The 25,501-nt window shown below is 38.9% G+C and overlaps 3 protein-coding genes across 8 annotated transcripts in view; 2 read left to right on the top strand and 1 right to left on the bottom strand.

Moving 5' to 3' along the window:
* The first annotated feature begins 359 nt into the window (after positions 1-359).
* Positions 360-4,541, top strand: cipca (CLOCK-interacting pacemaker a). 2 transcript variants are annotated; one of them, XM_017711821.2, is made up of 4 exons: positions 360-590; positions 1,418-1,585; positions 1,957-2,114; positions 2,739-4,541. In XM_017711821.2, the coding sequence occupies exons 2-4, from the start codon at positions 1,528-1,530 to the stop codon at positions 3,567-3,569; spliced, it is 1,047 nt and encodes a 348-aa protein (XP_017567310.1). In that variant the 5' UTR covers positions 360-590; positions 1,418-1,527; the 3' UTR covers positions 3,570-4,541. The 2 variants fall into 2 exon arrangements, with proteins under 2 accessions (XP_017567310.1, XP_017567309.1); XM_017711820.2 differs by lacking the exon at positions 360-590 and adding an exon at positions 600-757.
* A 3,472-nt stretch (positions 4,542-8,013) lies between these two features.
* On the bottom strand, positions 8,014-15,078 carry zdhhc22 (zinc finger DHHC-type palmitoyltransferase 22). Its single transcript, XM_017711775.2, has 3 exons — positions 14,771-15,078; positions 13,129-13,696; positions 8,014-10,873 (listed from the first exon to the last, which is right to left on the bottom strand). Exons 2-3 carry the CDS (start codon positions 13,682-13,684, stop codon positions 10,587-10,589), a joined length of 843 nt encoding a protein of 280 aa, XP_017567264.1. The 5' UTR covers positions 13,685-13,696; positions 14,771-15,078; the 3' UTR covers positions 8,014-10,586.
* Positions 15,079-15,254: 176 nt separating this feature from the next.
* Positions 15,255-25,501, top strand: part of tmem63c (transmembrane protein 63C) — a 51,973-nt gene continuing 41,726 nt past the window's right edge. For 2 of the 5 annotated variants that reach the window (XM_017711825.2, XM_037542029.1), the window contains exon 1: positions 15,256-15,504. The gene's annotated coding sequence lies outside the window, so the exon portion shown is untranslated. Of the gene's footprint in view, positions 15,505-21,455; positions 21,553-25,501 lie in introns of those variants that run through there. The other 3 variants (XM_037542030.1, XM_017711823.2, XM_017711824.2) reach the window with 3 other exon arrangements.

The following is a 25,501-nucleotide window of genomic DNA, read 5'->3' on the forward strand; positions in this document are numbered from 1 at the left end:
CATTCTTTAAAAAAAATCTTAATTTTTTTCTTAACCACAAGACGTGTTATGACTCAACGTCTTAAACTACATACGAACACAATTAACATTTTCATATTTCCTTAAAACCTTTTACAGATAATATTTGAGAACTTTGTATTAGACAATATCTGAGTGGTGTCCTCAAGAGCATTGTTATGTATGACCTTCTTAGAGTTTGTCTTAAGATCCTTCCTAACATTTTTCTTTAGGGAACCTTTCGTGAGTCCGGCCTCTGGTGTTTATTTCAGAGCCCCGTTATCGCCTCCTGATGCTCTGCTGCTGGATTTACGAGTCACGTTCCCAGTCGCACGGCCTGCATTTCCCACCAATGAGGAGGCGCCGTGGACAGGAGGGGCGGAGGCTTGCGTCGTTAATTAGATGACATGTGAGCTGTTTCCAAGGTAACGACAACCAAAGCAAATCGTAAAGAAGGAAGTAGCGTCGCAAAGTCACGGCTGGGACACGGGTCGAAGAGCACAACAAAAACAAAAATCTGGTCTTTGACTGTGCTGTAGCGCTCGGTGTTTTCACAGGGGCCACGCTGAGGGAGACAGCAGAGAATCCTTTATGTAAGTAATCGCACGCGTTCGGTTCAGTTAGCTAGTTCGTTTACGCTTGTCTCGTGTTCGAGCCTGTGCGAGGTCTCGTGTCTGGCATCGTGTAACTCCGCCACAGTCCTGCTGATCCCCCTGCTGCTGCTGCTGCTGCTGCTGCCTCAAGCCCACTTCTTTACGCAGTTAGTAAGCTTGTCGTTAATGTGCTACACTTTAAATTAACGTTCGGTTTATTTAACTGCACGCTTGTATTGATGAATCACGTTTTCGTCTTTCTGAAAAGCTGTCATTAACGCTGCCATTTTAATGGTCAGATCTAACGTTAGCTTAAATCCACTGCTTTTTTTCTCGTTCTTTAAATTACCTGTAAGTATAAGCTGTAATGAACTCTCAAATCAAGAGGTTGAAGTTGTCGGCAGGTTCTTGTTCAAATGTTTTCCCCGTTCCACCTTAAATGGTGCAACATTGACATTCTGGCGCTTCACACGCACCCTTTAAAGGGGGACGGGAAAAATTCGAACAAGAAGTTGGCGAATAAGAAAGCGAGTTCGGATTCATGTCGGTTACAAAACTAACGTTACCAGGCGAAACGAGAGTGCAAGTCTGTTTACTGCTACTGTATTTACGCACACGGTAATGTTTTACGTTCTGAATAGTTCAGCGACGAAAGCCAGCTTAGCTTTGATGGTTTCACTGTTGGAAGCTAACGTTACAAACAGACGGAGCTAGCCAGCTGCTGTTGGGAAGCAACGTTAGCTTAGCGTTTTCTGGTCATACACGTCCTCTGTGTCTTGTGTTGATACACCTGTGAAGACACTGGCTCTGTCTGTCATTCATTCCAGTGACTCAGACTAACCGCTACAGGCCTACGGATGGACTTCGCCTTCCCCGCAGTTTAACTGGCAGAGTGAAAACGGGCAAACTGGAGCTTCACAGAAGATTTTCTGCCACAATGGCAAACAAACCAAAAATATCCAAAAGCGAGCTGGAGAGAGATTCGGGTTTCTCAGGTTTGTAAACGGCCGTTTTTTCATGCTTGCTTTATCTGTGTTTTACACAGAGAGGACAGTTCGTTTCCCGTTCAGTGCTGAGGGCGCTTGTCTACAACTGGGTTCTCATTTATTGTTTTCAGACAGTCAGATTTGTTTTAACACTATTTCAGATATGTGTAAATCTACACCACAGCAAATATGAGTAGGACTGATGCCAGAAGATATTGCTGTAGTTATTGTTTGGGAAATAGTCTGAACAAAAATCCAGAAATAGGACAAATTTACTGGTCAGCTTTAGCCTATAACCTAAGGCCTACTTTCACCAAAATACCAATACAGTTTTGCTTTGAAACTCTGGTCTTGGCTTCACCTTCAGTTCTTTCGTTTAGATGCTAGTTCTGGATATTTCAGTGCTATGGAGTTTGAAGACTGCCACAGAAGTTCTGCTGCAGAAAACATGCGGTCAAGTACACTGGCACCTGCAGTGCCTGGGTCTTACCAAGATGTCTCTCCTGTTGTCAAAATGAACAGTTTCATTGTCAAGCAGGTATGGTATCATTCTGATGTACTTGCTATTGTTGGTGGGATGTAGTTGCAGAGTAGAAAAAACTTTGAAAATCTGTAATAGAAGACAGATGACCTAGCGATATATTGATATATATCTGCTGACCCCCACAAACATAACTATGGCATTTATTTACTTTATATTGATTATTAACAGTATTTTCTTTATAGTGCTGGACCTAGTCATCATACACTATATTGCCAAAAGTATTCACTCACCCATCCAAATAATTGGATTCAGGTGTTCCAATCACTTCCATGGCCACAAGTGTATAAAACCAAGCACCTAGGCATGCAGACTGCTTCTACAAACATTTGTGAATGGGTGAACAGTGTATAGAGAGCTTCATGAAATGAATTTCCATGGCCGACCAGCTGCATCCAAGACTTACATCACCAAGCATAGTTATAGCTGTAAAGGGTGGACTGACATCATATTAAACCCTATGGATTAAGAATGGGAGGTCAGTCAAGTTCATATGTGTGTGAAGGCAGACGAGCGAGTACTTTTGGCAATATAGTGTATGTCTCTGAATCTATGAAGTGTAAAAATACATTGATTTAGTTTCATGAAGTTGGTGACAAGTGGTTGTGCTTTCTTTTCCAGCCCAGTCCTGTGACTCCAGCACTAAAACCATGGGGTTTCAACACATCACTAGAAGTGGTTCCTAGGTCATCAGTGGTTCTTCTCCAGCCAGTAGTACCCAGCAGCAACTGCACCTCTCAAGCTCCTACCGACCAGCAAAGACAATCCAAAAATTATTTTCCTATCCTAAACTCATTTCTGAAAATTGCTCCCTACCCAGTCAATGGAGCTACAGGATACCTCAGACAGAGCTCTATCCACAAGAGCAGTTCAGGCCACAGCCGTTCAGGAAGACGTCGCCATAATTATAAGCAGTCTCGTGCTCTTTCTCTGAAGAAGAGCTTCTCTGAAACTACCGCTGTTGGAAGTCATTCCGGTGATCTCTGTATGTACAGTCATAGTTCTGAAAATATGGATTCTTCAGCAAAGCTCCCTGACCTTAAGGAGACCAATGCCACGACCACTCCGTTCTCTGACAGTTCTCCACTTTCTGACACATTTCCCAAAAGAGCATATGTTTCCAGTGATGACGATAAGAACTTTCCGGTGTCTCTCTCTCCAAGCTGCAGTAAACGCAAGCGCTTCTGCAACACATATAACATTCTGAACCAGTCAGGGTTACTGGGGATCACAATGCGTACAAAGGAGCTAATTCGTCAGAATAAGCGTTCCCAGGCTCAGCTTCAGAAGTTGCAGGCTCATACGGACCTCTTTCTGGAGGCAATGAGCAGCAGAGACCCTCAAATTTGGGCCAAGCTGCAGCTCACCCTCCAGAGCCCTACCTCTGAGGAGTCAAAGGAGGACACAGTAGTAAGTACAGGGTTAGATGGCACAGCTATTGGCTGTGTGTAGTCATCAATGTAAACAGATGTTGTCATATTTTCAAATTGTACAAGACATTGTCTGCAAACACTTGGGCAATACAGAGTTTTGAAGTACAAGTTATATTTAAAGCTTAAAGCTTATAGAGACCTATAGAGCATCTTATTTGGTAAAGACGGTGCATGTTTGAGTCATACTGTCTATTTTGTGAGCACAACTAGCAGCATTATAATGATGGCAAAACATAATCTAAACATGCTGTTGATTGGTCATATGGCAGTGTGGCATTTTGCAAGTCATGAACTGAAGCCAACTCATCCCATCATTTCATAATGATCCTGTCTTTTACTGCAATAGGTGACTGCAATTATAATTTGCCACACCTGTACTGGAAAACATGCATAAGGATTTACAAACATTTAACTGGCCTTGTTTCTCCATCTTATTGTTCTACTGTGTAGATTTTGTACTTCCTTTTTGTGTAGGGCTTGATTATGTTTCTAAATAATCATTCTAAATAATCATTTCTGTCAGTGCTGTTCATGCGGTGATCATACAGTCTTTGTTTATGTAAGTGCTACCTTTTACTTTTGAATGTGTTTTGGTAGAAAGAGGAACAAATATAGACATATAAATTTATATTTACATATAAAATAGTAAATGGACAGCAGTTGGATGAATATTTATCTAACATGAATAATGATGATAATAAGAAGTAAAGGCCTTGAGTTTCAGTTTAAGGACCTGAATTATTGTTTTGTTTTTTTGGAATATTTATTTATTTTTAATTATTATTTTTTTACCGATACATGTATTATCTACATAACATCGCCTTTTTCATTTGTTTTTTTTATTATTATTTTTGCTACTTCTGCTTCTCAGTTTATTTAATACAAGCCTTGATTGTGTGCCTGTATGTTAGCACCTTCATTTTGTGCCCGCCTTCACAAAGTATCATTTTTAAAAATGTTAATAAATTAGACTTGAGGCAAAAATACTAAATTATCTTGCAGTTTCTTCCTGTAGTTGAGTTTTGCGATTAATCCCAAATCTAGAAATGTGAATATCTTTGGTACTACTTGCAGTTAATTTACAAATAAGACATATGCAGTACATTATATAACATTTATAATACATACAAATAAACATACAGTTTTTTGTTTACTTGTTTAATGAATTAAATTTTTGTTTAATTAATCAAAGAAGGGTTCATCAGCTGAAGTAGGTATTGGACTGTAAATACTGGACTTCCTCAAGGAGTGGTCTGAAAATGGTCAACCTAACAGACTCACACACATTACATATTTATTATGTGTTTGTATTTATTCTAATGTTTGTGTTTTTGAACAAATAAATGCTTACTGCACAGATGAACAGCTTTATATATTTTCTTAGATGCAGTGACTTTTATTCATGTGTGACATCACAAAATATCACATTGCTTTGTGGTCTTTTACAACGTTAAACTAAAAGAGGTTCTAAGAATCATACGTTTTTAGCTTTGCGAGTCAGTAGGTAAGTTATGTGCTAACGTCACTGTCTTTTCAGGGACTTAATTGCCCACAGAGTTTATTTTGTAAACATGTAAAGAGAATACATATTGTCTATTTGTTTTTCTAACATTGTGCTGCAGCATGGAAAATGTAGTTCCATCCTTTTGAATCAGAATATCCTTAGCGTTATTTGTATGCAGCCCCAGCAGCCTGCAAAACACTGGAGAAGCATTTGCACTGTATGTTGATGTAAACAGTCGGTGTCTGACAAGCGTGTTGGTGTGAGCTTAATGACAGCTCAAAGATTTACAGACAATTGTAATGATATTTGCCGTTGGAAAACATTGCCCAGCACACAGGTCAAAGGTTTATTGTCCAGAAAGGAAAATTACTTTTGTACCAATAAAAATCTCAGGCTAGATGTGCAATGCCACCTTCTATGGCAATCATGTCATTTGGCAAGACCTAGCAGTAGAATCATCTGCCACTAGAGACAGAAGAATTCTGATTCTGACTCATGTTTTGTTTTTGTGAAATTAATTCTTAATGAAGTACAGTGAAATGATCCTTGTTACCGGAATAAAACAATGTTCTGTATAAAAGAGTTTTACTGTCATTCACACTGAGTTTATCACATGAATATACAGCTAAATAATTCTAATCCAGTTTACATAAGAAACAAGTAGCCTATAGCCTTTTATTTATTTATTTATTTATTTTTATTCTGTAGTGAGTGGTGTAATGGTTAGCGCCTTCACCTCACAAGACCATGGTTGTGGCTTTATGTCCATCATATTTCAGTATTCAACTACCCCATACAAGAGCAATATTCAACTGGCTAATCAGACCACAGGATTCTAGGATTTAACCAGCCAGTCAGATTGGAAGATTCAGATAGCCAATCAGAACACCAGTACCTTCCAGTCAGATTAGGAGTCAGTTAGCCAAACAGAGTACAGGATTCATGCGACGGTTTGGGGAGCTGGAATTAACTATCCAATCAGAGAACAAGAGGGAAAATAAAACCCTTTAACTGAGGTAAAATGACTGTGACGCACAGCTTCCAGTGGCATATTGAATTTCTAAAAGATAGAATAAAGACTGATAGAAAAATACCACTGTTCAATTGCAGCATCTCCACAGACCTTTCTATACACCTGTTACAGATGTAAGTAAGCTCTTCTGATGTGTGCGGTCAGATGCAGTGGTTATAATGGGCTGCTGGAATTATGTTTTCAGTGTTTATGCATCTGAATCTGCTGAATTTGATTTTATTATTTTATTGAATTTTATTTATTGTGTTAAACCGTCCTTATTTTTGGTGTCCTATGAGCATTGTGTATAAAACAATTATGCTTTTTCTGGGTACAGATCATTTTTAAATCCACAGCTTATTCCTTTTCACCTTTATTCACAGGTACATTTAAGTATGTCTACCCCGTCACGGACTAGATATGCACTGCATGCTACATAACCACCTGCACTAGTAGCATGGGATTCAACCCCAGCACCAAGCAGTGAGCCTACTTGAGTTTATGATACGAGCAAAATATGCAGACTTACGGCACCTGGGGCAGAACATTAATCTAAGAAACAGAGGGACGAAATATAAACCCACTTTTACTCAAATGTACCACCACTGAAAAGTAGTCGAACTACATAAAGTATTTTAACTTAAGTACACTCTACAATTGGCACTACATCCTGTAAACTACTAAATAGGGTTAAAATGCAATATAATATTGTTACTGACACCCACTGCAAAAATTTAGGCACCCCTAGTCAAATAAGATGTTTTGATGATCTTCCGAGTTAAAATTGAAAAGTACATATCCTCTACAAAGAACACACTTCTTCAAACTTTACTGCACATCCTGTTTATTTGCTGAATTTAACATATTGGGAAAAATAACAGTAGTCTTTTTTATGTTGTATTTTTTCCAATATGTTAAACCCCTCAAATAAACAAATTGTGCACTCAAATAACAGAAATAACAAGAAAAAAATAACATATTTACATTTGTTTTCTGTTTGGATTTGTAACTTATTTTGACTTAGAAAATCAGTAAAACATGGATATTATCATATTATCCTAAAATGACGGTATATTATTTGTGTTCTCTGCTTACTTTATCACCTTAATGGCAATCACACAGAGGGATTTGTGCTGCAAAGACATCTCTAAACTCTTGCAAACTACCACATAATTCCAATTCAAAGAAATTCCACAGCAGATGTTCAGCATAGCCCTTTAAAATGTTTGTAAATTGTGGATAAAACGTATGCAAAGTTTAAAATATAGTCAGAGATTATAAATACACAAAGTTAAATATAAGATAAAGAATGTAGCTTTTAGCATTGGGATAACATGTTTGTAAGAGCTGCACAAAGTACTGTATAAAGGCATATCACACTGTATTTACTGTATCAGTATAATAATCAGGTAGAAAATGGTATTTTAATGCTTGCTTTTTAAAATGCGTGGTGTGTTTCTCATCTAAAAAGTGTAGTGGAGAGATCAAGCTCTCCACCCTCATATAGATAACACAGAAAGGCCTGCTATGATTCTATACTTAACCGAGAAGTGGTTAGGGACACAGTTCTCCAGCTCGCGAACATTTAATGACGCAGAATAAAACCTGCCATGGAGATCTGATCCTGTTAGGACGTAAATGGGAAGCTGGGATGCATCTAGACGAAATGATTATCCAGGATTGCTGTGAGCGGTGGGTGGTGGAGGCCATCTTACAAACCAACCCACAATGTTTAAAAAGGATACGAAAAGCGTGCACATAGAATAATTAAAACGTAGACATAAACTTTGGCCTTGCGTCACCCAAAGGTCAAGCACGTTTTTAACGGCCATTAATACTAATTAATCTACAAGAATTTTTCAAGGACACAGCTGCATACACATTGAGACTGATTAGCAGGGCATTACAAACGCTGGGCAGTTGGATCTAAAGAAGGAATGAGGAGGCTATGCACAGCAAATTTATTGAGGAAGATCTTACTGATGAAGAAAAAGCAAAAACATTGGTAAACAATATGCACTACAGACATTACAGCAAACAGTCATGCAGTGATGACCTAAACAAAACATGATAGACAATACTGACGTGCACTTTATGTCCAAAAGTATCCAGCAGTAGTGAATTCAGTTACTTTCATGTGCACCTGTTGCTGTGACAAACATTGGGACAACTTGTATAATCTTAGTTGAAAAGCATTGCTAATAGGACAGAATGCTCTGGAGCAGCCATTGAGCATCAGCTCAAGAGGTAAAAAGCTCCCCAGCATCAGTCTGTAGAGCAGTGGATCTGTGTTCTCTGGAGTGATGCACTGTAAAAATGATAACAGGCCAACTTAAAATGATAAGACAATTGATTTCACACCTTTTTTGAGTTAACTTAGTTTAGTCAAAAGTCTCTCTTACTCACACTTTTGATACTGTATCTCTGTTATGTCATCAGTACAGTTGAGCTTACTCAAAAAACTAAAGGCTGATTTGTAAATCTGTAAATATGTGAACTATGCAGAGCTGTATAGGAAACAAATGCTAATAGGCTCTCCAGAATGACGGGGGTTGGACAAGACCCTAACAATACTTGAGTCAAACCAGAACTAGAGCAGAATCAAGTGGAGCAGTTTAAGGATCTGTTGGTAGAAGATTTTACACTGCTTTAAAATATTACAAAAATAGTGACGTGAATATTCATTCTTGGACAGTGAGAGTGAAAATGCAAGACTTTCCGCTTCCACTTTAACACTGCCTCCTAGTCTACACATTCATTATACTGTATGTGCAAATGTATTGGCAGAGAGAACGTTTGAGCACATGCTTGCAGATACGTATACGCAGAATAAATCAGCCACAAGCCTCTCTATAGGCCAAAATTGGTTAACTTTTTTTAGATTTTACTTTTGAAGGTTTCCTCTTCCCCCAGAATGTGTTAGTTGCTATTATTCTCCTGCAGATTAGGACTTCCTCTCTCACCCAGGAGGTGGTTCCTACTCTCAGACTCCCAAATATGAAGGGCTGTGGCATCACTAACTCAACCAGTAGGGTAGTTGGACTCTAGAGCTGTTAAAATTACAGAAAGAAAAAATAAAAATATTTCAAAATGTGTGATACCACAATTTTTAGTAAATTTGCTGTAATGAATGTACTTCAGCACAGGTAGCTGTTTCTTTTTCTACGCTCAGACAATGCTCACTGTCTGAGCATGAGGAATTATTTGAGCCCAGATCAATAGGTTTGGATACTGGCAATGTCCCAGTCCTGGGACTTATTAACTACTCCCCAGCCTGGGACCTTCATTTGATCAATGGAGTCCTAATTTGCAGGTGGGAATTAGCAATGACAAATTCAGAGAGAGAGGAGTAAAAATCCAACAAAAAAACATGAGCAACTTCAGCCTAATCAGAGGCTTATAGCTTTTGAGTAAGCTCATTAAACTGTGTTATAAAGCAATTTCAGCTTATAAAGAGGCAACACATTAACTGTATTTATTTCAGTAATCTGAACTTTAACTGTATTATTGATCTAACTGAGATGTAGTACTAAAAGTTTGAGTTAGGAGAATGATTGACACAGCTGTAAAATCAGTTGCCCTAAAGTATAAGATGGCCTGACTAAGTTTGTTGCAGTGCAGAATGCCACTGAATACCTTCAGGATGAGTTGGATTTCTAATCCAGAACAAATCATCCAACACCAGTACCTGACCTCATTAATGCTCTTGTGGCTGAATGCAATCATATTCTCACAGCAATGTTCCAACATCAAGTCTTCCCCAATGAGTAGAGCCTGTTAATGCAGCAAAGAGGGGACAAACTCCTTATTAATACCTTTTATTTCAGAGGAAATTTTGGATAAGCAAATGTCTACAAATTTCTGGACATATAGCGCACTTCATATAACTGTAGCAGTCAAAATATGTTGTATAGGTTTCTAATAATTCTGAATGACTTGATAATACATTGTGATAACAAGGTTTAGGCCATTTTTTTAATTGGGCCAATTGTATTTCACTTTTGCTCTTATGTGTAAGTGCTGCTTCAAATGTATGATGGTGGATTATAAGAACAGCTAAGAGGTGTTTGACTGTTGAGTGGCATGCTTTTCTAAGTTAGCTTTAAAAAGTATTTTAACCTTGTTAAATGCATTGCACATCTGGGGTGGCCTGGATGCACTAAACTAGCCTAGCATCCTCAGCATAATTAGGCCTGTAATAAAGAACGGTCTCCTAATAGACTCTATTGTGCATTGAATGAGCAATATAATGGTTTTCTATTATCTGACAGGCCAGTTGTGTAAGCAATGTGCTGTAACCTGACCTCCAGTAGATGATATAACAAAAACTGTTCTATTTATTTGTGCCGTTTTCCAAAAAAAAAAAAAAAACTAAAATACAGAGAGCATGTCCTTGATCATAACTGTGGTCTAATTCTAGGCATATGATGTAATCACCATATATACAGCTTTAATACATGTAAGAGAGCTGATGTAGTACACAAAGCGTACTTCATCACATAGGCTGTAATATTTCAAGGTCAGTCATGTTTGTGCTCATGGTATCTCTGCCAGTTTCCAGGGCTGATCTCCTCAGTCTGTACAGGCAGGAAAAGACCCAGTACCCAGCGGGAACCAAACACATCACTCAAATTGGAACGCCACGTTCCTCGGCTCTCCACCAGCTTCCCTTTCTGCAGCTGGCACCAGGTTTGTCCACGGGCCACAAGCAAAACTTGCTGGCAGCAGAAACCAGCGCTGACCAACCCAATGCCCAGCCATACATAGAGCATAAGGACCAAGAAGAACTGAAGGCCTGAGATGGTACCTACAGAAGAAAAAGAGAGAGAATATCTGTAAGCCATCCTCTTAATAATGAGTTACAGATTTTACAATCTGGAAAAGCTTTAGAATGAGGCTATTATTCCCACTGCCATTAGCTTCCAAAATCATTCATAAAGGAACTGTTTGGGGGAAAAAAATCACATTTTTCTCTTTACTGCAAATGTAGTTGAACAGCCAAGGCATGTTTTTTGTCCAAAGGTTTTTTCTTGTTATTTAAATGTGCAGTATGTAAGACTCAGGCAGAAACTTTTAGCAGAAATGGAATACAGTAAACAAAGCCACGTTTTCTTTGGTGTATAATCACCTGTAACTATGATTCATTGTGTTTTCTTTAGCATAGAAGGAGCCCTTTATTTCTATGTAGGGTGCACGTCCTCTTTCAGCAGAGGCCGCCATGTTGCATCGCCATTTTCTACAATAGCCCAGAACAGACAAACCAAACACTGGCTCTAGAGCACACGCCAGACTCCAGTTCCCGCAGGCTAAAACACTGCAGACTTAAGCACACTGCCTCATTAAACACACCTGATTCAGCTCATCATTAGCAAGGCCTTCATGAACTAAATTCAGAGTGTTAGATGAGGGTAAAAGTTCATCTCCACAGCACAGTTTGACATGCCTCCTATAGAGAATGTCTCGCTTTTCTACACTGAAGCAGCAGCTTGAATTTGGTGGGGCTATAGCGCCAGTTGAAAGATGTAGAAAGAAGAAGAATCAGTGGTTGCTGCCAGTGCTGGATAACTATTTTTGAGTTGTGAGAAGTTTGAGAGCCCAAATTTTGACGAAAGGAGGATCATATTTATTATGTAGCACAGTGGTCAACAACCCTGGTCCTGGACCTTCCCGCAGAGTGTAGTTCCAAATTATATCCAGCAATCCAGCTTCTGTCGGGAATCAGGGACTTGGAAAGAGGTTGATTAGCTGGAGCAGGTGTGACAAATTGTGGCTGAAGGTAGCGCTCCAGGACCAGGTTAGGAGTCCACTGATTTAATGCAAGAAAAAGCAATGGAGGGTGAATCCTCATCATCAAAGAAGCGAAAACATTATGGCCATGATTGTCCTATACAACATGTTTGGAAAAGGAGGGGTGAGGGAGGGATATATGGTTGCCATCTGCAATCTTATCATTAAATGGCACTAAATCTTTCACACTGCACCTAATAGAGGCAAAGTCTATGTCACTCATAAAGGGTGACATAGGTTTCCATTGCTTTTCAGCTGAACGCTTCATGTTCTGTAAGCTGGAAAAAATATAGCCCAATATACATTTAATACATTTAATTGCTGTCCTGTCTATGGTCAAATGCCTTTTTATATAGAACAGTGATTAAATAGATAAATAGTAAATAGATATAAAAAAACAATTACACAAATAAATTACTGCTGGTTTAGTTGAATGCATAAATTTATACCAGATATCAATATCACCTCACCTTTGAAGCTAGAAGAATAGAGATGCCTCAGAAAGAAATCACATGTGAGAGCACTCTAAATCAGATGATAAGAAAAACCTGCAAAACCTGTGATAAGAAGCGCGGTGAGTTAAATGAATCATTTCAAATATGTAAATAAGGTGGTCCTTATACAAGTTCTGCCAATCTCTAACACTCTTACAACTGATGTTTAAAACAAGACAGTATAAACAGTAGATCTTTTTACTGCAACAAAAACACAGGTTCTTACAGCTGTATCAAAGAAGAGTCTGTTCCACATACCATTAGTAAAGCATAGGAACTGCACTGTAATGTCAGCACATATTAGTAAATGATTATTTTGAATACAGTGCAGAACACTAAAGAAAGTGTTCTGTTACACTGATTTAACTGGATCTCTCTGGAGTTTACATTTCACTTGCACATAAGACACGTGTTTAGCACAGACAGTGTGGACATCAGTTAAACTGAAAGTGAATCTGTTCTGTCAGACATTGTCAGATCTTGCTGTTTTAAGGGTATCTTTGAGAACTAATATGTAAGTACTTGTTTGATAATATCAACAAGTATTCAAAGCTGTTCATGCCCTACTTATGTTACTTCGATTCTTTTTATTATTAATTAATAAAAATTGAATTAATCATTTTTTGCTGAAACAGACTTCCATCACGTTTCAGTCACAATAGCCTCATAGCTCCTGTAAAAATGAGAAAAGCAAACTTTGGACACCAAACAAGTCTTGGCTGTTTTTAAGGTATTAAGTAAAAAGAAAAGAAAAATCACTTGCTGAGAAGGTGTAACCTACCAAGAAAGAAGTACCCAGTGGAGAGGGGCAGAAGTGTGAGGAATGTCAGTGGGTTTTCAAAGGAGATGGAATACTCCACTGTGAGATACGCCACCCCAAGCACCAGTGAGTACAGACAGGTACAGGAGGTGTATATGCTGAACATGATGAAATAGCGCATGTTCCTGTTCCCAATGCAGTTTCCCGTGAAGAAACAGTGATGGTCCCGTTTCATAATCACTTTCCTACACAGTTTGCAGAAGTGCCGACCATTGAGGAGGTAGTGCGCGTCCACTCTGTCCGGACAGTCCGGTGAACAGACAGGAATAATGTTCTCGTTGGCACTCTCTGCTGGGAACCATACAGTCATTGAGTAATTACCGAGAGCATTTACCATAAGGAACAGGAAAATGGCTGTGGGGAGCAGCACGATGGGACTCAGAGTAACACCTGAGGCTTGGAAAATAGTTGGGACGAAGAGGAAGAAATGGAGAATAATGGTGACCACTGTGGCAATGTAGAAGTAGGCTGGGGCAATTGCATTAAGCATTCGCAGCTTGAGCATCCTGACCAGCATCCCTGTGGTTAGCTGAGACAACAGGATATTGGTTAATTAACAATACTTCATAAACTGTGCTGACACTTTATCACAGTCTGTGAATAGTGGACTGAGGATGTTCACATTAAAAGGGCCTATATCATAAAAACAGAATTTCATTACTTTTTAATAAAAAAGGTTTGATATAGCATGCAAACAGAGTTAGTTTCAAAACGTTCTCTTCACTCCTCAATCCGTACAATCCATACATGTAAAAACAGCTCATTTTGAATTCATTGTTTTTGTGATGTCACAAAAAACCAGCATATTTACAAACATCTGCCTGTTCAGCCTAAAGCAGTTCAGCTACACCCATTTCGTACTGAAGTTAAAAAAGGGGTTTTTCAGCCTGAACTGCTTGTTGAATGTTCATTACAGGAGAGCCAATCAGAACAGAGATTATCTACATATATCAGTCTTAAATGCACAGTCATAGATACAGCCTGTTTAATTCTAAGAGATAAGTAAAGGCTGGGAAATGAAATATGCCTGTTTTTGGTGCATAAAAGCACACAAAGGTCATAAGTGGGAATTCAGGGGGAAAATAAAATATAGGAAAATATTATGCTGTGTTTTTTTAATGCACTGGTCTCATTCATTCAAGAACAGGTTAATGATGTAGCTTAAGATATTCATGATTCTAGCTCCAAGCAAAATTGTGCAAGAATCAAATAATCAGAAACAAATATTCAGATTCTATTTCTAAGCATATTTTCTCACATTTAGACTCCCTCACGAGCTCAAAATATATACAATTTACCATCACTATGTTATTATGATTGTTATTACTATTATATTCAGTCATTCTTACGTGAGAATGCATCGCATGTCTGGCACGTATGAGACTTTGCGTTTTGAGATAACAATAGCAAACCAAACATGCACTGCCAATGTACCCAGGCGACGCAAAAAGAATCAGAAAGCTACTGAAACCTCTACATCTGCTGTACAGTGAACCAGCAGCGTCTCCCGCATGACAGATACAGCTTATACTGATGTTGCGTGTCCTTCTTAAGGAGGACCGTTTCTGTCTAATAGAATCTTAAGCTTTCGCGGGTGCGTTACCTGAGCCGGTTATATCCGATGAGCTGTTTTCATCTCTCGCACCTGTCATAAACACTGAAACACCTCATTCACAAAAAAAAGAAAATGGTCTACCAAGACGGGTTGTGCATCTATCATGCCATGTTTCCTTTGTCTATAGATCGTGTAGCACCTCCTGTTGGTGTGGCTACCCTTTCTGGAGGAAAATCTCAAGATTATGGAGGCAAAAAACAGAGGCAGATAACCACGTCTGTGTGGACGTGTATTGACATTAAAATTTCACCCAGGCTTTACGTATGTGTAGGCATTTTCCATTATGAATTACAAGGTAGACGTTTCGTCTGTTATTAAACGCTATTTATCGTCAAGGGGGCGAACCGTAGGCTATGTACGTGCATGTGCTGCAATACACGTGTGATAACAGCCTTCACCGACAGATGGCAGTGAATTTTAACAGCATCCCTAAGGGCTGCTTTTCACTGTCTCACATGTTCCCTTACATTTCGCCTTTTTCCGAAGCATGTAAACGGTGTACATACCAGCATTAGCGCATTTTCAAGGCACAGACAGCTAATTGTGGCAACTCCACAAATCACAAGAATAAAAAGACGACACTATCCCTGGCAATGTTAAACCGGTGTGACTTTGCAGACGGTCCCTAAGCAGATGGGCGCTCCCCTTGCTTCTTGGCGCTGATGCAGACAGCCAGAAGCATCTAGCCGGACGTAGCCTACACTACAGAAGGTATTGAAAAGGTGAGCCATGTTATTGTCCGTGATGCTAAACTGCCCTGTAATACATGTGGAGCCTAACCAGGTTATGTTTCTGTTCCGTTTGACGCGACCCAGAATGCTACATGCTCGTTTATGTGAAGTTGAAGGGTTTTTAAAAGTGGGCGTATTGGTTTGGCAGTTGTGTTGTGATAGCTACTGCAGCAGTGAGCGTTCATGGATAAATGAGGAAAACGCAGATTGGAATGTCGTCCCTCTGACTAGAAATGTGCGCTTGAATTCTCTAAATGGGATGATTTTTTGTTCACTTGTTTATTTACAACCATTTAATGGATCCAGGTCTTGGCTGGCAACTCTCTCTGACTGTTTTATTATCAGGGTAGCCTGTGCAGTGATGGGCTTTATGTGGTCCCTCACTGTTACACGTTCAGACTGAGGTCTTGCTAACGGTTTTAACTGTTTTTCTGCATCGGCTGTGAAAAGTTGACTGTCTCCAGAGAAAGTGTGATTGGTCAGGTGAGACCTCATCAGTGCGAAATGGGTGAAATGTAGGGTGGCACAGTTCCAGTGGATTTGTATGTTCCATTGATGAAGAGCTTAACTGGCCTACATACAGTTTCTCTGAGATGCACATTGGTCAAGAAGGCTGCTGTGCAAACATTACAAGCAGATTTTGTTGAAAACCACCCTCAGGACAACAGAATCTTCTGGCATATGACCCCTCCCCAACTTTCCTCATAAATCTTGTCTGGTCAAGCATTCGTAGGTCCTGTTTTGAAATCTAAGAGTTAGAGGGTAAACCTGGACAGTATTACAAACTTAATATTGCTCAATAATACGTAATCATTTATAATGACAACTGTATTTTACTTTTGGTTAAAAAGTACAATGTGGCCAAACTGGCGTGTTGGCATCCTGCGTCTGGATGAGCTTGTCCATTTTACTCTCTACTGGAGAGCAGATCTCATTTCTACTCTCAGTCTTTGAAATTAGTCTGAAAATCTATGTTATAACCTTTTCCAGTGGAGTTCAAAGCATGTGTGTGTTCAGTTAAATAGGTGTAATGTTTATATAGTCTTAAATAATAAGTGCAATTCTACTGTGAACATTTTTATAGATCATACTAATCTAACTATAGGGGTAGTTAAAGGGTCCATATCCTACATTTACATCTTGCATTTAATTTTTTTCCTCCCTGAGGTCAGCATATAATATTAGTGTTGTTTCATATATCAAAAAATAGTCATAATTCATTTTCTCATGACCATTTTCAATCTCTTTTATCACTTTTTTTTGTTTTTGTTTTTGCGTCTTTAAGACTGATGTATTTAAATTAGCTCTGTCCTAATTGGTATCCCTGTATTGTACTATATTTAAAAAGTTGAAACACTAAACTTCACTTAAACTTTGGCATGAATGGCTGCAGCTGAATATATGGTTAGATGTAAATGTTCTGGTTTTTGTGACATCACAGAAACAGTACATTCAAAATGGGCTGTTTTTGGGACTTCCAGTGTTGCCATGTTGAAGGCTGTAGGTTAAAATGTAAGGGTTTCATTTGTAATCGACAAGGAAGTGACAATATTAGAAGAACCTTGAACCTACAATCACTAGCAGCCAAGAGAGACATCCCGTCAATGCTTCTCAGCTTGGATGTTGAGATAGGGTCAATTGGACCTTCCTGGAATAGACCCTCAGCTATATGAATGAAATGTTTGTTAATTCAATTAAAGAATTTTAGAAAAATACTATGTCTAGAGTAAGTGTAAAAGGACATTGTTCAGAATTTTTCCCCCTGGAACATGGTACATGACAGGGATGTGCTTATGCCTTTCCTGCGTGAATGGAAGAAACTCTTCCCACATCACTGTGGAGAGGCCCTCATCATCCAAAGTTTGCTGATTTGTGACAGACAAGAAAATCCTTTTGACCATTCGGATCAGTTGTTCCCAAACACCTCCATGATGGGCACCAGCAGGAGGATTGAATGTCCACCTCACACCTTTCTGGAGGAGACTCCTTTCAATCTGTTTCACATTCCAAGACTCTATTGCTTCCCTTAACTCCTTTTCAGTAGAGATTAATTATTAATTATTGTTCCATTGTCTGATTTTATTTCTCTTATTTGGCCTCTTCTGGAAATGAAATGCCTGAATCCATTCACACAGGAGTCTGTATCCAGAGAGTGTGCCACTTCCAGATGAACTGCCCTACTGAAAATCACACCATATCGCTTTGCCATGACACGCCCTCTTTTAACCTCTATTGGTCCAAAATAATCAACACCAACATAGGTAAAAGGGGGAAGGTCAGGAGTCAAACAGTCCACTGGCAGGTCAGCCATCTTTTGTTCACCTGTATGTGCATTTTGCCGCCTGCAGGAAACACACCCATTCATGACCTTCCTTGCCAGAGAATTTGCACACGGGATCCAGTACTTCTTCCGTAAGGTTGACAGCATGTGGTTTCTTCCACTGTGTCCAACTTGCTGAAGAATATGTCGAAGTACAGGCCTTGAAACATGATGTTCTTTGGGCAAAATGGCAGGATGTTTCTGCTCCTCTGGCATCGCCATCTTGCTTAGACGACCACCAACTCTTAGGATACCTTGGTTGATTACTGGATCCAACCTGAAGATAGAGCTTTTCCTGTCTACGTTCTTTGTATTGCATAAGCGTGCCATTTCCTGTGGGAATCCTTGATGTTGGCAAAACTTCATAATGGCTATTTCCACATCATCAATGTCCTGGACTGATAGTGACATAGAACCAAGCATCCTCCGAAGCTTTAATGCTGTTGATGCAGTCAACATTTCCAAATTGTCCTTTTCCTGGACAAGGAAGCTTGGCATCTTCATGGCATCCTTCCTTTTCTGGACAAGTTGTATGAGCAAGTTCTTGAATTTGACCATCCATGCTACAGCATTCCTGAGTTTACTCCAACTTGAAAAGTAATTAATGCTGGTGGCGTCACAGTTGCTTGTGATAGTGGTGTTGACCACAACCACTTCTTTTTTCAACTCTGGGTCATCTGGGGAGATTTCAAGCTCGGATGGAAGGCCAATGTTGTGGTAAGTCTTTCAAGAATGTCGGTCCATTGATCCAGGCCTTGTTTTTTTTAGAAACTCAACAACATGTAGTCCACGGGAAGCATAATCTGCTGGGTTCATTTTACCAAGAATGTGTTTCCACTGGAGGACATCAGATGTGCCCATGTTAATGTTGACGCGGTTTGCAACAAAGGTGTGAAATCATCTTCTTTCATTTCTGATGTACTTCAGAACAGTTGTACTGTCTGTCCAAAATTTGGACTGTTCCAGCTGCAGCTGCAATTCAGTAGATATCATGTGGTCAATACGAACTGCCAAAACAGCAGCAGTAAGCTCAAAATATGGGGTAGTCATCAACGTCAATGGTGCCAATCTAGATTTCCCCATAACAAAGGCCACATGTGCTTGATCACAGCTGTTAGTCAGTCTTAAATATGTCACTGCACCATATCCAGATTCAGTTGCATCACAGAAGTGGTGCAACTGTGCACCTTTGATGTTTCCAAAGTCCTTTGGCTTGAAGTAATACTGAAGTTTCCAAGACTCTGAAGTCTACATAATTCTTGCAAAATATGCTTTGCTGGAAAGGTCAAGGGTGCAAGAAATCCAAGTGGGACATATATAGGACTGACCATGGACAGAATTCCTCGCCTGGTACATGGCTGGTCTCTGAGAGACCCATAGAATTTGAAGACATCCTTTTCAGCACATCATCACACACCAAGAGCTCACTCCACTGGTAGGTCTTCAATGTCCAAGTCAAGATCCTTCACTTCCTTTGCCCTATCAGCCTCAGGGATGGAAGCTAGAACCACTTGACTGTTACTGGTCCGCTTTGTCAAGTTGAAACCTCCAGCTGCACAAAGTGCTTTCAGTTCCTGGTACTGATGAATGGCATGGGCTTCTGTGTCCACTGACTACAACAAGTCTTCCACGTAAAGTTTGCTCAGAAGAGTATTGATTGCCTGTGCTGAGAAACTGCTTTTATTGTCCTCAGCTGTTCTTCTCAGGGCATAACCAGCACAACGTGATGATGATGTCGCCCCAAACAGATGAACAATCATTCTGTGTTCCATGAGGGGTTGCATGATGTCCCCATCCTTCCACCACAAGAAACGAAGAAATCTTGACTTGATGAATCATCTTCTGCACATCAGCCAAAATGACCACATTCTCAAGACAAACACGCACTAAGACTCCAATCAAAGAGTTTGTAAGGTTTGGGCCTTACAAAAAAGATATAAGCTCACTGTTGAGAGATGTTCCTTGATAGGATGCAGAACAGTCAAACACTACCCGCAAAGTGCCTTTTTTTGGATGATAGACAAATTGTTCTTTAGGTACAAGCTCAGCATGTCCACACTTCAAAATAATATCCATGAATACCCTGTATTCCTCTTGGAAAGTATTGTTTTTACTAAACTTTCTCTTTAGTGACACTGCTCTGTGCTCGGCCCTCTGGGGGTTGTTTGGCATTTGAGGATCACTCCTCTTGAATGGCAATGGCAACTGATAACATCCATCCTTCAGCTCAGCAGAGCTGTCCATTATTTGCGTGAACCTAAGATCTTCCTGAGACATTTCATGTTTATATGATGGAACACATGACAGCCCAACTACAATTAAAAGTACCTGTTTTTATAAGAAGATGGAAGCGTGTTATTGTTTACCTTAGTTAGGGGTGGGCCTTTTTTTCCTTTTCCTCCTTCCCCGTGAGTATATGTGAATGTGATAGAATGTGTGGATATGTATATGTGCTCATGTTCTGTCCCTGCAACATGCATGTTAATTGAAGCCCCAATCTCAATGTGAATTTGTTAAATGTTAATAGCCAGTCAATGTGAGTTAATGGCAATAAAGTTAAAAAAGGGCTGTTTTTACAGCTTAGGCTTTGTTTGCGGACTGTATAGACCTGGGAGTTAAATTTTAGCAATGTTTATGGGAACTACAGCTAATTCTTTTATCTAAAAAACTGAGAAAAGTTCCATTTTATATAAAATTATATGGACCCTTTAAATAAAGGGAAAGCCATAAGAACAAAATCACATGGCATGTAAAAGAAAACAAAAGAACATTTGTGTAAAATCTGCGTTTATGTAAATTATTGTGCTATTCCAAAATAGCAGTCATCATCACCATCATCATCATCAAATACTGTTTAAGGGGAAAAACTGGCATTATTTTGCTTTAGACAGGCATGAGATATTTGTAAGAAGCCTGCATATGGAGACATTGATCCTCATGCTCATGGCCTGAAAGTAAAGCATAATAGCTTCTTAACCAATTACACACTTCCTGTGCTGCAAGAAGTTGAAATGTTACAGAAAGCTTCTGTGACAGTGCTTTTCAAACCCAAACCTCATGAACTAACAAATGCCAGAACTGCAATTTGGTTTGGACCTCAGTGAAAACTATGGATAGGTGGCATTTGCAGCTTTTATCCATTGACAGAGCCTATCCAAAAGATAAACACACTCTTCAATCATTTAGGCATAAGGGCCAATTTCTCTAACCAAAACAAATTATTTCACTTCTCCTATATAGATAATGCATGCATAGTTTACTATGGGTGGACATTTACTACCATGCCTAATCAACAAGGTGTCTATAAAGGCTTAAATATTGCTTAAAATGTCATTGCACTTCTGTCTGAATGCTCATAGTAGCTCATAATTGGGCCATCATGAATAAAGCATTAGAATGCACACCTGCCATGCTCTGATGTCTTTGGCTCTTCACCTCAACATCAGTGCTTTTCTCATTAGCATTGGACAAATGTTAGAAGGACCTTGCCTCTATAATTATTGTTCTTTTTTAACACATGCTAATATTAGAGGATCAACTCATTGTTCTCACAATTGGTGTATTGTGCTGAACACACAACAGACAGCGAGAGATAGAGAGAGATAGAGAGAGAGAAACACAGGCTTGATTGATGTTTTCTTGCATAAGTGCTAGGACGTTCCTGTTACTGGTGGAGGTGGTTTCAGAATGGCCAACTGGGGGCTCATGAGTTCTAATGGGTGAGTCATGTGTCATGGTTCAGGATTTATTGAAATACTTATTTACTTGCTGTATGATACTGTGGCAAAAGATTGCGTACGATCTCTGCTACTTCTCCGGGAGAGACACCAATAACCACTTTTGCAGTAACTGCAGCTGCTGATATACATTGGCTTTGATTAGAAACAAATGTAGATGTCAAGTGGAGATGAAATGTATTCAGTGGTTGGTTAGATTTGAAGACAGTTACAAATTAAATCTTTGGGTATTCAGACAATATGACTTTTAAAGGAATCATTTATCCAAATATTATATAGATTTTTATATTGTCTTTTTTCCCTTATCTTAAACATAGTCAGTCTGCCAAGACATGTTTGGTGTCCAGTGTTTGTTTTGAAGTTGAAGTTTGCCTCTGTAGTTTTGCAGTGGAGGCTACTAGAAGTCTGAGTCATTCTGTGATTCAACAGCCGTTTAAATCCACCTTCAGTGCTTTGTGTAAGATACAAAAATCTGACAATGACTGTTCTTCAAGCTTAAATATATGTATATAAATGTTTGAACAGTTTATGTTGTGGTAAAAGTAACTTTTCTTGTTTTTCTAAGTAAACATTAACATCCTGCACAAGGAACAAACATTCTCTGCAAATTTTGATTCAGCTTCTATTTATTTATTTATTTTGAGTTTACCATATTAGTGTTATATATGTTGTTATATCAACACACTACAAATGATGCCATCACTTTTGCGAAGGCCACATTTTTGCCCCCCCCCACAATATGCTAAAATCAGTAATAAACAGTAATTGTGCATTAAAATGTGCAGTAGTTTGTTCTCTGTAGAGGATGTGTACTTATTTTCACTTAGAACATCAATGAAACATGTCATTTGTAAGTATGTAGGTATATATATATATAAAATATATAGAGATTTTTTTTTATTACATTTTTTAAAAATATTCATCCAAACCTTATGTCACTTGGAAAACTGACATTAGAAGGTCAAATGATGATAAAAGGTTGTTCAGAGTGTTGATCAGTTTAGCCTAGAATATTCGATTACATTTTCAGTCATCACAACTTGTATATAATAAGTAAGTGCAGTTGTTTAGACTCATTCAGACTGGTGCCGTAATACATTTAGAGGGTAGCAGTGATTAACGTTTGTTTATTTGAACTTGAGCTATGCCTCACTTGGGAGCTACTAATCTTCAACAGCTAATAAGCAAAATAGCTAATCAGTTAGTTTAAACACTTCAGGCTTGTACTTTAATAGTTCGGTACAATAAACAAAAAAGACAAATGTGTTAATCGCATTTTTATGGAATTAATCATCTATTAAAATGTTTATGATCGTACAAGGCCTAGGTAAAGGGAACCTTAAATTTGATGTTTTGGTGAACCATTTCTTTAAAGCGTATATCTGCCATTCTCCTACTTTGTTTGGTGTTAATAGGGTTCCAAACAAAGGAACAACACTGTTTATGTCAGCTGCATATGTTTTGGAGCCTTTTAGGAATTTGAACATAGTGGTGCCACACTTAAAGCCTTGAAATACATTTCTGAGAGCATCAACAAACAGTTCAAGGCGAAAATGTTGTGTATTTGGCATCTCTGTGCAACAGATGCATGAATATTTGATGGTGCTCTTGGCTGAGATTGAAACGTGATACATCCCTCTGCAGTAGACCCGCAACTAGTCATGATTTCTCAGCCCAGAAGCCGTGGGTGAGGGTAGCATGGCATTGGCTGAGGTGGTCTGAACACTGAACCACTCAGTGCATGGGGAGCACTCACTAGATTCAGCCGGGACTGTCGTCTGCCACAGATTTGCCCCTGCACAGCAACCCTCATTTAGAACTGTCTTAACAGCTGGCAGCTGCACTCTTTCCATTCTGTCACTGTTATAACAAAACCTCATATCTCAGAAATGGAATCTTTATAGGCAGGGGTGTAAATTTAGTGTGAGGGGACCAACGTCAGGAGTTCCAACATGAATAAAGAACAAAAACATGTGAAGTTACAGTTATCACATTATCATATATCTAAAAACCAACAAACAAATGTTATTAACAGGAATAACATAATGTATTCTCTGATCCATGTTCAATATATCAGTTTTTTGCCCTTTACAGTGGCAGTTTGTATATTGTTTTTGTCTGAAATACATTTAAAATAATTTATTTGTCTGATCTCCATGCTGTGTTAAATATTTTTCAAAAATGTTTTGATGATGTCGGCGCTTTCTTCGCCGAGGCCTGGGTTCGATTCCCAGTCAGGGAAGTCGTCTGTTACCCCCCCCGCGACCCTGACGGAGAAGCGGCTTAGAAAATGGATGGATGGATGGGTTTTGATGATGCTAAATGTAATTGCAACTTAAAGAAAAGTTTTATAAATGCAGTGGGTCAGCAAATTACTAGTATAGTATATATAAACCACTACTATAGAAGTGTTGCACACGCAGGTCACCGCTTCATTTCTCACTTCAGTTGTATTTAGTACATAAAAAAAATCGACAGATTTGATGAACTTCATAACTCCAAATCATAACAGTTCTTAAATTCATGATGTTCATCATACGCAAAAGACAGTAATTTGCAAAATGATGGTTCTTCAAGGGTTCTTTAGTAAAGAAAATGGTTCTACATAGAAACATGGACACTTAAAGAACCCTTTAATGATTAAAGCATTCTTCAGATTGATGGAGAATGTGCTATAAATGGTTCTCTATAGAACCTTTTTGAAAAGGGTTTTATATAGTACCAAAAAGGGTTCTTCTGTTGTTCCAGAGCTGGAGCCTATCCCAGCGGTCATTGGGTCATAAACAACTCTTTTTCCAATAAAGAGAAAAACTATTAACCATCCAAAAGGTTCTTTCAGTGGTCATATAGAACCCGTTGCTTTTATTAAAGAATCCATTTTTAAGAGTGAGACAGTAGAGCTTTACAGTTTACAATTTTTTTTGAGCCGTGGTGAGATGTTTAGGCAATAGGCAGCACTGCTAAAAGATTAAGTTCTGTAGCTGAACTGACGTTTTGTGGCCATCATCCCAAGACCCCCCAAAATTTGCATAATTTCTAATAAATGTTCTTTACCATATATAAAAGGGGTACTTTACCAGTTTTTCAAAAATTCCACATAATTACATGTTTGAGATGTAAAAAAGTCATTCAGAGTGGTTTGATATGAAATGCTCTGGAGAAACTTGCAGTCAGATTTGTTCACAGTGGTGGCGATAGGAACCAGACGTCTGAAGTATTTAACACCTCTGAAAGCTCCTTCACGGAAAGACGTTACATGAAATGGTTAGATATATGCTGCCTGATGTCAGGTGCATTGTTTTATGAAAGTTTTGTGATTGAGGTTTGGCTGAAAATGTATTTTAATCTATTTATTTTAATCAATTAATGGTGGAGGGGTGCATGCAGGGTGTTGTAAGGCAAAGTAGTGTCCAAATGAAACTTGATTTTTTAGATTTACCATTTTTTAACCATCATCAGCACTACAAATAAAAATTCAGAACACGTGTACGTTTGCTGGTGGTTTTGGATAGTAAATAAAATAGCTATATTTATGTTGTAGACTTTGCAACCCCTGGTTCCTATCACCACCACTGTAAGGAAATCAGAGGCTACGTTTCTCTGCAGCAAACCACTTCACATCAAACTCATGCAAAGCTCTCATGATGGCTTCGTCTTAGTAAGCATGGGCTTCTTGCATTCAAACCCAGACAGAAACTACACACACAGGCTCAGTTGTGCACTAAAGCTTTGACCTCCCTGTCAGAATGACGAGTTCATAGAGGGAAAAACATAGGGCCACATGAGTGACAGATTGGTAGCTTTTGGCAACATACTGTACAGTTGTGTTATTGTCAAGTCAGTGAGCAAGTCATTAGTGTGTATGCATGTGCACATGTATGCCTGTGTGTTTTTCTGTGTTTGTGTGTGTGTGTTTATTATGCCTTTAAGC

This window comes from Pygocentrus nattereri, chromosome 10 (genome assembly GCF_015220715.1).
Source record: "Pygocentrus nattereri isolate fPygNat1 chromosome 10, fPygNat1.pri, whole genome shotgun sequence".
NCBI lineage: Eukaryota > Metazoa > Chordata > Actinopteri > Characiformes > Serrasalmidae > Pygocentrus > Pygocentrus nattereri.